Here is a 12,694-nt window from a genome sequence, read left to right as displayed (position 1 = left end):
TTAAGAAGTTGTTGCCTTCTTGTTCCAGTCTTTCTTTCCATTCTGTACACACATCCACTCGATGCTGCATTTGCTCGAGTTTGGGAATCCATCGGGCGCAAACACGTTTCAGTCCCAAATGTTCAGTCATGACTGAGTGAACACTTCCCACAGAAATATTCAGGACAACATGCAGCTGGCGTACTGTAATTCTGCGATCCTCCTTGATGATAATCGCTGCTGTGTTGATCATTGTCTCTGTGATGGACGTTGAAGGTCTTCCCTCACGTTCAAGATCCTCCACATTTTGCCTTCCTTCCTTAAAAGTTTTATGCCAGCGAAAAATACTTGCCCTCGACATATCATGTTAAAAGTGTCCGATGACGATTTTTGCAAGCGCACACAAAATTTAATCAATAATGCTGTTCCAAGGACGCTTCCATTTCGACGACTGGTTGCTGCTCGTAGGCGCGCCAAAACCAGCTTGCGTTTAGTCACGTGACACTCTGGCACATCAGTCCGTATACGCCATCTATCAACCTCTTTTGTTAATACAGACAGCAACATTTCTTTATTCCACAGAATTTAATATTATGATGAGTGGTTTCGCGACAGTAAAATTAGTCTTATTACTTATTGAACAGCCCGCGTATATTAGCAATATCCCCTTAAAACTTGTAAATTCTCTGGAGCATTTTTAAATTTCCAAATAAAAAAAAAAAACCAAAAGCAAATTATTATATCTAGTATGCGAGCAACTTTTAGCAATCAAGAAAAGATTTTTCCCCAGATAACGAAACATTACAATACATGTACATGTTTACCAATAACTTCCACCAATCCTCATTTCGGCCACATGCTGAAATGAAGACTGCACTACATCTACACTAAATCACTACATGCCAACCTCAAGAAACACCACTTCCTGATGCCAGCGCACCCAGCATCACTCTGCACACGTACCTATATCTACGAGATATCACTAAGATATCTCTCACCCAATTTCGATTAGGTTCTCTCTTATAATACAATCAGAACTTAGACAGGTTTTATTATCCAGTAGAGGACAAAGCACAACCCCTTGTGTGTTTTCCTGCACTAGCGATGCAAGATTTCCATTTGTAGATCATATAGCCATGAGTTGATTTTGGATACTCCAGTTGAGCGGCAATGGCACGTACGGACATGTCACTAATGTGACAGCCCACGATGACACCTCTCGAAGTCACTAATTCACGTCATGTTGCCAAAGCACCTGTATTCAAATTCTTCGATGAAATACTACTTCCTACTATCTGTAAACAGGATTTTATGTTATTAACAAAGCTGGAATATTCCATAACTTCAAATAACAGGGGTATCTGGACAATTATTGGTAGGGTATATTGAGTAACTATTAACGAATATAAATATACTTATGTTATCTAATAGTTTATGTTCATAAAATATCCCCTGCCCTGCAAAAAATATCCAGACACTCCCAAGGTATATATAATGTATTGGCCTCCCATAAAGCACTGCATGGGATATGCTATAAAAGGAAAGTAACAGGCATCGAAGGCAGCAGTTTTGCAGAACACAGCTGATCAGCATGCCCAAGACACATCAGTTAAGTGATTTAAACTAGGTGATCATTGGGTCCCGTAGAAGTGGCAAGTACATTCGTGAGATCAGTGTGCTGACCGACCGGGCACCCATGATCCGCTGTACATACAGAAATACGAAAAGTAAGGTGGAACGTGGTGGACTCACCACGATCAGAAACACCTCGTATCGTTCCAACCCGTGAAAATGGACCATTGCCTGAGGTGTGGCCCATCAACATGAACAGTGCAGCGTGCCCTTCATGAGATGGGTTTTTCGGGAGGACTGCAAATTTGGAGGAGAATGCTCGGCAGCTGCGCTGGTGTTATAGAGGGTCAGCACTGGACCAGTGACCAGTGGGCAAAATGTGTGGAGTGATGAGAGTCGCTTTACTTCCCACCAATCGGATGGACGTATGTGGATCTGGAGGAACTCTCTCTTGAGATATGATCAAGAGTGTCTCGTGTCTACAGTGAAGGATTGTGCTGGTGGAGTCATGGTTTGGACAATGTTCTGCAGGCTCCTGAAGCTCCTGAGCGAAGGCGGAGTTATATGAGAATACAACCTATAATTTCTTCCAGCAAGATAAAGCGCATTGCTATGCTGCGGGCACAACACAAAAGCGGTTCACGGAGGTTGGCATTATCCTGTTGCCTTGGCCGGTCCAGAGTCCCGATGGAAGTGATGTGGGATATTCTGAAACTCCGCATACGCCTGTCCAAGCCGCCTGTCACCAACCACCTTCAATTGTTGGAGCGTTTGAAGGCCGAATGGCAAGGTATCCCACCAGAATAGTGTCAGTAACTTGTATACAGCCTCCCAAGACGTGTTGCAGCAGCTATTGCTGCAAAGGGTGGCGTAACATGTTATTGACTGCATACATCATGTATGGTCTGTCAGACAAGTTGTGTCCGGATATTTTTGGCACGGCAGTGTATATATTACTGAAAAAAATTGCGATTCGACTAAAGTCTAGTTCTAGTTAGGTATACTCTGTACGTATATTTATTTATAAGTTTAGTGCAAATTCATTTATATAAAAATATCAATATAAACTCAATCATGAGCTATATAAAAATACTTGAATAAGTAACATATAAATAAATAAATATTCCACATCGTCAACTCCATTTGTAGGCACTAGTAAAAACAAACTCATGCTTGCAGCGGTACATTTTAAAGGACGACATTCCATAAGAAAGGTCATTATTGTAACTTTGTAACTTTGATTGCATTAACATAGAGATGATGGCATTAGTAGAAAAAGTTTTTATTTTAACAAATACACATTTTCTTATTTTTATTTCTATTTAATTTTGAAGGAAAAGATTGCAAAAAGTCAACAAAAAAAGGAGGAGAACTGTTTTTATTTATTTATTTTTAGAGGGACTAAAATTAAAGTCGTTACTGTATATCTTTGAAAGAAAAATATGCAAATAGAAGAAAGATGGGTGGCTAAGTTTAAAACTAGGCATCCTTAGACAGCAGATGCCTTCAGTTCAGGATGACCTTCCACAGCGATCACACCTGAAAACATCGATGCAGTGCATGCCATGATCCTTGATGATAGACGAATACCAGCTAAACATTGCAAAGACTCTCGGGATATTCAGGGAACGAGTTGGGGTCATTATCCACCAACATCTGGACATGCTAAAGCTCTCAGCGAAGTGGGTCCCCAAATGTTTGTGAAGATCAAAAGAGAGAATATGCGTTATCATCTCAAGGGATTTTGAATCATTTTGAGAAATCAGGTGCACTTGTTTGGCTCATATAATGACTGTCGATGAAACATGTCTTCATCACTACGACCCATAGACTAAGAAACAGTCGATGAAGTAGACACAAAGATTCTCCTAGGCCATAGAAGTTCCAAACCCAAAACTCAGCAGGGAAGGATTTTAACATTGTTTTTTTTTTGGGGGGGGATATGGATGGTGTTATCCTTATTAACTACCTTAGAAAAGGTTAAGCTATTGCAGCAGCAGTTTATTGAACAGCTCTGAAGGATCTGAAGGAAATTACTGAACGAAAATTGCTGCGGTAAACTGAGCAGAGCCGTGTTGCTTTAGGACAACGCAGCTGCTCACACTGCTCATGAAATCCCACAGACAATACACAACTTGGGTTTTAAATGTTTGCCTCACCGGCGTATTCGCCAGACCTGGTCCCATCTGACTATTTCCTATTCCCAGATTTAAAGTAACAAAATTTACTACAGATGATGAGGTCATATCTGCAGCGGACTGGTTTATGCAACAAGGGGGAAGACTTTTTTCAGAGGATTTTATATGATGAAGAATATGTAGAACAATGTGTAAGTTACATGGTTCTACCTCAGTTCCTTCATGGTGATTATCAGAACTTTCTTTTCAGCACATCCTTCAGCAACTCATACGGTTCTTTTGTGAGATCGCATCTGATACCCACGCTACTCAACAACCTACCACAAAAATTAAAACACATAGACAATTACAAAACATTAAAACATGAATTGTGGAAGCTATACCAAAACAGTTAATATAACATTAACACCTACATACACTTCACAAATCACCATCATCTAACGCGTACATTCCATCCATAAAAAGTACCAAACAATAAATAGCGTATGCTAATCCCACTCTCTTCGTAAAAGCTATCCCCATCTTCGAAGTTCGGTTGGATTAACCCACCCCTGCAGGATTTAATAAACTAATCCTCATAATCAAAATCCTCTTATTATTATTGTTGTAGGATACATAAATATCGTAGCAGCTAGATTTAGGCATTTGTATGACAGAGCTATTTGAAATCGTATCATACAAAGGAAAACGTATCGGAATGTATTGAATGCTATTTTTAAAACAGTATATTGATTCCTAAAAATATGAATGAAATAATAATGTTATAAGAATGCCACAAGGCCTTCAAGAGCATTTGATCGGATTGAGCAGAGGCAAGCTCAGTAAACTACCATCCAATAGCTAGTTCCTCTACCTTTTGCAACTGGGCTTCTAGTCACATTCACTATTGATGATCCACTCATGATTTATGGCTTCCTTTCCTCAGATTGCCCCACCACTTCTGGAGTATACCAGGGATCTGTACTCTCATCTACTCTCTTCCTTCTGCACATAAATTACATTCTCTCAGGAACTTCAAATTGTCTATAGATTGCATTACATTCCATCACTGTTCCTCATTTCAAAATCATTGCAGTTTGTGATCTTTGGAAGCATCAAGATATTACATAATCAATATCGTAAATTCTGGTGTCTCTTTCCTGTTTTTTCATTGAGGTGAGGATATCCTTGTAGACGTAAATTATCAAACACAGTTCTGTTTGATTTCTCTGAAGAATCATCTCACATAATTTCTCCTTACCTTTCGTAATATCCAAATCTTCAAACACGTTCAGATTTCTCTCTTACTGGGGTCACTAACATTTCCATAATTTCCGGCACAAAAACACATATCAACTACACTTTTTCATCCTCTAAGAAACTTGGTGTATTGTCCTGCTATAGTCACTCACTACTTCTCATTTGTACAAATCCCAAATCCGTCCGATCATGGAATACGGCTCACATCTTTGGGATAATGCACCCAAATGAAACAACTTATTTTCGTACTCTTTCATTCCATCTACGTCTGTTCTTCGAAGAGAATAATAAGAAGAAGAAACTTTCCTTAACTCTGTCTTCCCTGAAATTATAACCCACAGTTGTCCAAGGAACAAGAAACAGATTCCTTCCTTTTCTTCCTACTTGTCTTACATACGGCACTGATATGCTTGTAGGTATAGCGACCTTTCTTTTGTGGGTGTAATATATAAAAAAATTAATTAAATAAATTAAACTTGTTGGGAGAGATTTAGTGGAGTAACTGTTTTTTGGGAGCCTAACTTGGCTTAAATATTGAAACAGAATGGACAAGCGTATCAATAGGCCGGAGTTTGAATACCTCTCGTTTACAGACCTCTGATCCCATGACCCAGATTGATGGGTATAAAAAGCATTTAATTACCTAATCAGCAGAGAGCACAGTTCAGTGCAAAATCGTGCAAGACGCAAATTCCCATATAAGTAGAGGTTAATAGATGAAAAAATGAGTATTTGTCCTTTAAACAATGCAATGATAACATTCCAAATGTCACTATTAGTGTTGAAACATTATGATGCACATTATATATAGTTATATCTGCGTTTGTCAAAGTACTGGACACAGGACATTCATCGCGCGATGCTAAAAAAATCCAAACTCATTAAGAAGTTAAAGACACATTTTTCTAGTTTATAACGCTAGCATCCTCAGAGGAGGAAGGACCAGGAGATAAACAATTAACATGTAAAATTGAATCAATTAAGTAAGAATATCTAAAATTGAAAAGTTAGGTGATTTAACCGTGAAGATCGTCAACAGAATAATTTCAATGATTATTTGAATAGGTCATTGTGATGATTACTAACACACGGCCTATACAATGATTTCTAGTCTATCGATGGTCACATATGATGGGTCATCATGCATGTCCAGATACTAGATACGGTAGTCTAGACACCTTTCTGACCTCCATGTGTTACACAGTGTTCAATCGATGGGTTATTAATAAAACTAGTATTGCTGCGTGTCTATACACCCGTCTGGTAACGTCAGTGACGATTGATGGGCACCCGAAAGACCATTAATAGACTTAACTGTTTAAGATTAAGTCGGATAAACCTGGTGAAGAACGTAGAAAAATCAAACTGTAGAACTTAATGGATTCCAACCAACAATATGAATTAAGAGCAGTAACAAAAGATGGCAGCAGTAATCTGACATATCGTAGTTACGCTTTATTGCATATATGCCTGCTAGTGATTGTGCTGTTCTTCCACCAATGAATAAAGGCTGAGATCGACAATCAACTATTAAAATAAATTAAAATAATAATAATAATAAAAAACATTGGAGATATTGAATACTACATACGTGCTCTGGAAATAGTTGACAGTATACCAAGGCATAGGAGATTTGTGTTTTATATCAGGAACTCAACATATATATATATAATTTTTTTATTTATTATTATTATTGTTATTATTTATTTATTTTATTATTATAAACTATTTTCTTTTTGCTGAATAGAAAGAATGAAGAAGAATATATATTTGTACGGTATAATGTTGTACGACATTTAATTGATCAGAGAACATAATTAGTAATTATGTTCTCTGATTTCCGGGATAACGAAATCAGTGATTGTGAGATAGTGGTCAATCGAAGCTACTTCCTTCAGGAACTCAACACCGGGAATCTATAACAATGCCAGTCTATTGATGCATATAAACGACCTCACCTTTAGAGAGATGTGTGTGCTCCTTTTATTCGATGTTTTTTCTCTAATATCTCTTTTGTTATTTTACTGTTCTTCTGAAGATGCTCGCATGCATTCAGATTTTTCCATTGCGTATTAATAATTCTTCCTATATTTAACATTTTAAGCTTGTGTTGCGTCTAATCTATTAATTATGTTTACCTGTCCTGAGGATTTGACTTTCCTGGACTGAAGACTGGTGGTATGAAAATGAAAAATGAAGCCTCTTATGTACAATAATTGATCAAAATGTCCTATTTTCACAACGCAAGTATGAGCCCTACAAGAAAATTAAAAAAAAATACGCCATATGAATATAAAATATTTTGAATATCTTCATTTTAATAAAACATGCTATACTAAACAAACTACTCTATTACTCTCTCTCTCTCTTAATGGGCCCATAAATCATTCAATAAACTACTTACAAGAAAATTCCAGTAAGTCTTTTTTATATATATATAAATTCCATGCACTTCGCAACCATATGCCTGGGGAAGGAGTGTCCTAGGTTCGATTCCATAGCCAAGTTAACCAGTTTTAGGCGTGGACAGCAGGGTGTTTTCCCCAGTTTATTCTGGGGGTTTTCATTCCACAAAGCAGGCAAACCAGCCTTGAGAACTCAACATTACAGGACATCAGATACATCGGGGCATAGGGCTGAACCACCATATCCTGTGAGCGGTTTTGAGGTCCGATGATTAATAAACCCTCGACATCGCAAGGTAAAAGAGGGTATAAAGAAGATGAGAGGTGATATATAAATTCCGTCTATAATTCCAAGTTCTGGAATTACAGATGAACTTTATTGAATTCAAATAGAAAAGCAGAGGTTCTCTTTATTTAGAAGCTTTGTACTTTTCATTAGTAATTACAGAAACAAGACGGCAACTAGTAAACATCCTTGTATAGAGACATATATATGTGTAAATAAGCACCAATTTATTTATATGGATTATTAACATCCACATATCTTTGTAGACGATATTTTCACCAATCGCCAGGTAGTTTAAATAAATTCTTTGATGGATATATTTGATTAAAGAAACAAACAAATTAAAAGTGCCTTTTAGATACCCACAATCCTTTTTCATTAAAATAATGAGGTCACTATCAGGGTCATGACCCTATTACTGACCTCATTAAAATCCTGTTAACATACTCATACTATAGTGATCTACGTAGATAATGAAATGCAGTATCTACTTTTACCATTAGGAGTCACAACAAACGATCGCTGAAGTGTCGTTTTTTCCCTGACCTGAGGCTGAGAATTGATTTAAAATTCTTTTCAGAAATTCGGTTGAGTGTCGTGAAATATCATAGTATGAAGAAATAGTAAAGGTGATGATGACCAGCCATTTAAAAATATAATACTCAAGCAGAACAGAAGAAGAAAAATTCTTACTTACCTTTTTATCGTAATGAATGTTATCTATTTAAGACACCACCGCTTCAGTCCGATAAACAGTCATCTCCATATAATGTTGTGAATCATTGCAGGAAACAGTAGAAGGGCTATGTGTTTAACTCTTGTAGCTCCTGCTCTTGATATAGGAAGGGATCCAGCATCATTCTGCACCACCGCTTGTTTTAATCCTAGAAGAGAAAACGACCATTCAAAACTTAAAGCTTAAAGTACGATGTGAAAGCGAGCAACAATTTATATGCATTCGTGTTCGACGTAGTATCGTTAACGGCTCATTTGGGAAGAAATATTTAAATCATCTGGAAATACAAATAGCTACAGACTGGAAGTGAACACGGAAATGAATTTTAGTTTCAGAAATAATAATTATAACTAAATAAACAAGACAAAAAAAGACTCTAGTGTAATGGAAATAATAATACAGGAGATTGAAATAGCAATGGGTGCTCTGTGGGCAGGCAAGAATAACTAGACAATAAAGTATGCTCTGGTGTTAGTCGGCCTGATATCAATAGAGGAAAAAATATATTATAAAGCCTCAGATATTAATATATTCGTAGTTATACTAAAGGAAAAGAAGTTGACGACTATTTATGATCCCCTTTTTCCTGCATCCTTTACATTTTTATCACTCGAAATAGTAATAAAATATGGCCCACAATCTAGTTTTGGTAAAAAAAATCTATGTACTTGCCCCTTTACTACTCTACGTCTAAAAATTATGAGCATTGCTGCTCTATAAAAATACAGAAGAATATCTTTGTGGAAATAATACAGACGAATCCCTCTTACCAATACGTATCCATGACCTGGCTTTTGATTACAGCGCAACATCATCAATTTTAATGATAACTGATCTTAGCGTGTTTCTTCTATCGGGAACTAATTGGGTTCGAATCTCGTCGATAGCTAGAAGAAGTTTTATAATGGCTTTTCTGCTGAAGATGAGTTGTCCAGTCTCAGATGATGGTGGTAGAGGTTTTTTTCCCTCTCGGAGTAACACGATTTTCCCTAACGCAATCAGGATAATCGGTACAGTATAAGGAAACAAAATGACCAAATGTAAACAAAATTGAAGATAAATTTGAAAATATATCAATGCGATAAGATGATGATAAAGAAAACGAAACAGGCGTGATGAAGATACAATTGTGTGCCATTATTTGTACTCTTAAAGGTCGTGACCTTTAGGCTCACATTGAAAGAAAGCTTACAGTGATAGTCTACATTCATATGGTAATCGTATATCAATAGCAAGTACACAATATGCGACTTATTTATATCGGTTAGTCGGTACAAAGGAATTAACCAGGTCAATAGTACGTACGAAACAGAAATGGATTCAGTGAGCGAAAGTAGAAATACTAATAGAAAAATACTAACGGACTCAAATACAACCGGAAATATTGGATGCTCATAAGTCATGAAACATTCCGTAGAAAGGGCCCGTCTTTGTGAAGCCGAAAATGGAAGGTGATGTGGTTTTTCATAACTATAAAAAAATCAGGTGATGTTTAAAAAAACTTATGCAATTGTTTTACAAAGACGAGCCCTATCTACGGAATGTTCTGTGACTTATGAGCCACCAAATAGTAATAATAATACAAAACTAAAATAAGCAAAAAATAAATAAATAACTGCTAAGATGGGTAGAAGTAAGCGAAGGATTTCCGAGGCACTTTAGGGAAAATTTTGTGGGAAGTGCTAATGAAACAGATTTTGTTGGGATAGATTTTATGCACAGTTTCTCTCCATTTAGTTTGGCTAAATGCGATCTTTTTTTATGGCCTGGTTTCTTTAGCGTGTGTCCCTGTAGGATTTTATCAACCCCATAAAGTGCGTCACACGCGAACAATTTGAAAGTCTAAGATAGTAATTACCCGTCTCATGCCTTTTTCATCGCCATATATAATTTTCTTATTCTGGCAGGCGCAAAGAAATTAAGGATTTCCGAATGCCTTATTAGCGCATTTGTCATCATTAAGAACAATATTCCAGTAGCGAAATCTAGCACAACTTGCTTCTTCCCTGACTTAATTGTAGTTACTTGGTCAGAAAGAAGTTTTCGCTTCTGACGCTAATAATGACGGATGATAATTGTTTTTGGTTCTGCATTAAAAATTGTTCGTACAGCCCGTTGGACATTGCTAACATGAAACCAAAGAAATAAAAATATTGGCCACAAACCAGTCATCATTTACAGCCACGTCACGATTATTCAGGTACTCATGTAAACACATTTGGACAATGCGACCGAGTTTGTTAATTCGGAAGAGAACAAATGAAAGATGAATCTAGGCCAGTTAATTGTGGAAAATTATGCAAAATTCTGGTGCAGATAAGTTCAAGGAGTGTCACGTGTTCAGGAAGTATCTGCATGGTTGAATAGCATCAAAAGGCTAACACTCAAGTAATGGGAGGAGTAACACATGGTTAATAGTATTTCGAACAAATGGCTGATTCTCAACTTTTAGCACTGAATTTAAACAGCAATTCGTACGATTCATGTTTTATGCACCGTGGGACATTACGGAGTGTCAACAAAACCCAAAGCAGATCAGTTTCAATATTTTATTTTTATTAAGCGTAGTCATTCATCAGTGGAATTATGAAGAGTCCGCTCTCCGACTAACAAGTCTTGGATTCGAATCCCGATATCTATGATGGTCTTCAGGCAGTGGATGAATTTCGATTATGGAGTCCTGAAGTGGCTTAAAAGATTTCCATGTTTGGTATCCAGAGTGGAGTTTTTGGATTATGTAAAAAAAAATACAAACACACAGGGAGGCCTATAAGTCATGGAGTTTAACATGTGAATGACATTTTCGGTATTTAATTTTTTTAATTTTTTACAGGTATTCTAAGGAACATTTAGGATATTAATCATGGAAAAGTTCACAACTCAACAACCAATCAAAGTGTGAAATTTTATTTTGAAAATCAGCATTCGATTATTCTAAGCCAAAGATAATATCGCCGTCATTTTATTTGGACATCACGTTCTCCTGATCTAATGGCTCCCGACTTCTTCCCGTGGGATGATAATTGTAAAAGAATAAACAGAATAAATAAATAAATAACTGATTAAATGTGCAAACCCATTCGTGACTTATGAGAATTAATTTTGAAAAAAGTAGGAAAAATTCCTGAGCGGGAAGGAGCAACATTAAAAAAATAATAAAATAATTCTCATAAATTTGGGAAACCAGTCAAAGTAATTTTCTCGAATCTGCAAGAGATCTAGTAGTGCAGCCAGGCTCAATAGCACAGAAGAAATGATGAAGACCATCAAGTCTAAAGGTAGTGCAACACCAGGGCAACTCGTTGTAAAGGTGGATAAAGATCTGATCACTATTCTTAGTATTCCCCATAATGTAAAACACATCTCACTAAGAGATGTATACTGTTATACATTATGGGCGGGTGGGGGGTCACTACCCAGACCGGTTTCAACCTTTTTTGAGGTCTTCTCGGTGAGTAGCTAGACCCTGAAATACCAAGGTTTCTTATATCCTTATAAGGACTGGCTTAAAGGGGCGAAGCAAGAATGCTTTTCTTCTTCCCCGTTATCTGTAGAGGACAGTGTAGGGATAAGGTAGTGAGCTATTAAATTAAAGCTCTGATCATGGCAGGAGGGTAACAGCAATAGCCGAGCCTCAGTTAGAACTTCATTGGCTACAGCACTGCCATCCATTACCCTCCAAGGGTATTTGCCATACCAACGTTTTTAGTAATATAGAATCTTATCAACTTTATCTATACAAGATGCTACAAGGTGCTTTCACTTTGAATAAGAAACTGTGGATGAGATAAAGATGTGAAAAGTTTTTTACCTATTAAGGATAGTATATATATATATGTGTGTGTGTGTGTGTGTGTGTGTGTGTGTGTGTGTGTGTGTGTGTGTGTGTGTGTGTGTGTGTGTGTGTGTGTGTGTGTGTGTGTAGAAAGTATTTTACCTTAGGTGTAATAAATGTTAAAGATACCAAGCAAATTTAAAACCTGGTTTTACTCCAATTCCCAAGTAAGCAAACAGACAAAGTAAGTCAAGTTTGCGCCTGCAAGAATTGCAAGTCTAGGTGACCCCACACGTAGTGTAAGTCAAGGCAACTCGTGGTGAAGGTGGTAAAGATCTGATCACTATTCTTAATATTTACCCTTAATGCAAAGCACATCTCCTGGAGAAGATGTATGATGCTATGTATTAAAGGCAAGGGGCCACTACCCAGACTGGTTTCGACCTTTTGAATAAGTGAAACGGGCTCTAAAAATAAGACGATCTCGAGAAATCGCCCAACTCCGCGTTGTTCCACTCAATGACAGGCTCACCCCACACCAAGCGGAGCCATAATCTCAGCGAT

General features: G+C 37.2%; 1 protein-coding gene across 1 annotated transcript in view; it reads right to left on the bottom strand.

The window, feature by feature from the left end:
* The window catches only part of LOC150107733 (neurotrimin-like), a 274,283-nt gene that overhangs the window by 9,196 nt on the left and 252,393 nt on the right, over positions 1-12,694 (bottom strand). Inside the window, exons 5-6 of the mRNA XM_090391503.1 lie at positions 8,317-8,503; positions 7,067-7,184 (exon numbers count right to left, since the gene is read on the bottom strand). Coding sequence (XP_090247629.1) covers positions 8,376-8,503 — 128 coding nt within the window. The 3' untranslated portion in view covers positions 7,067-7,184; positions 8,317-8,375. The remainder of the gene's footprint in view (positions 1-7,066; positions 7,185-8,316; positions 8,504-12,694) is intronic.

The sequence above is a fragment of the Typopeltis vanoorti genome, chromosome 4 (assembly GCF_054136105.1).
Source record: "Typopeltis vanoorti isolate ZY-2024b chromosome 4, IOZ_Tvanoo_1.0, whole genome shotgun sequence".
Taxonomy (NCBI): Eukaryota; Metazoa; Arthropoda; class Arachnida; order Uropygi; family Thelyphonidae; genus Typopeltis; species Typopeltis vanoorti.
The sequence above is the reverse complement of the archived record's forward strand: the minus strand, read 5'-3'. Positions and strand labels throughout refer to the sequence as shown.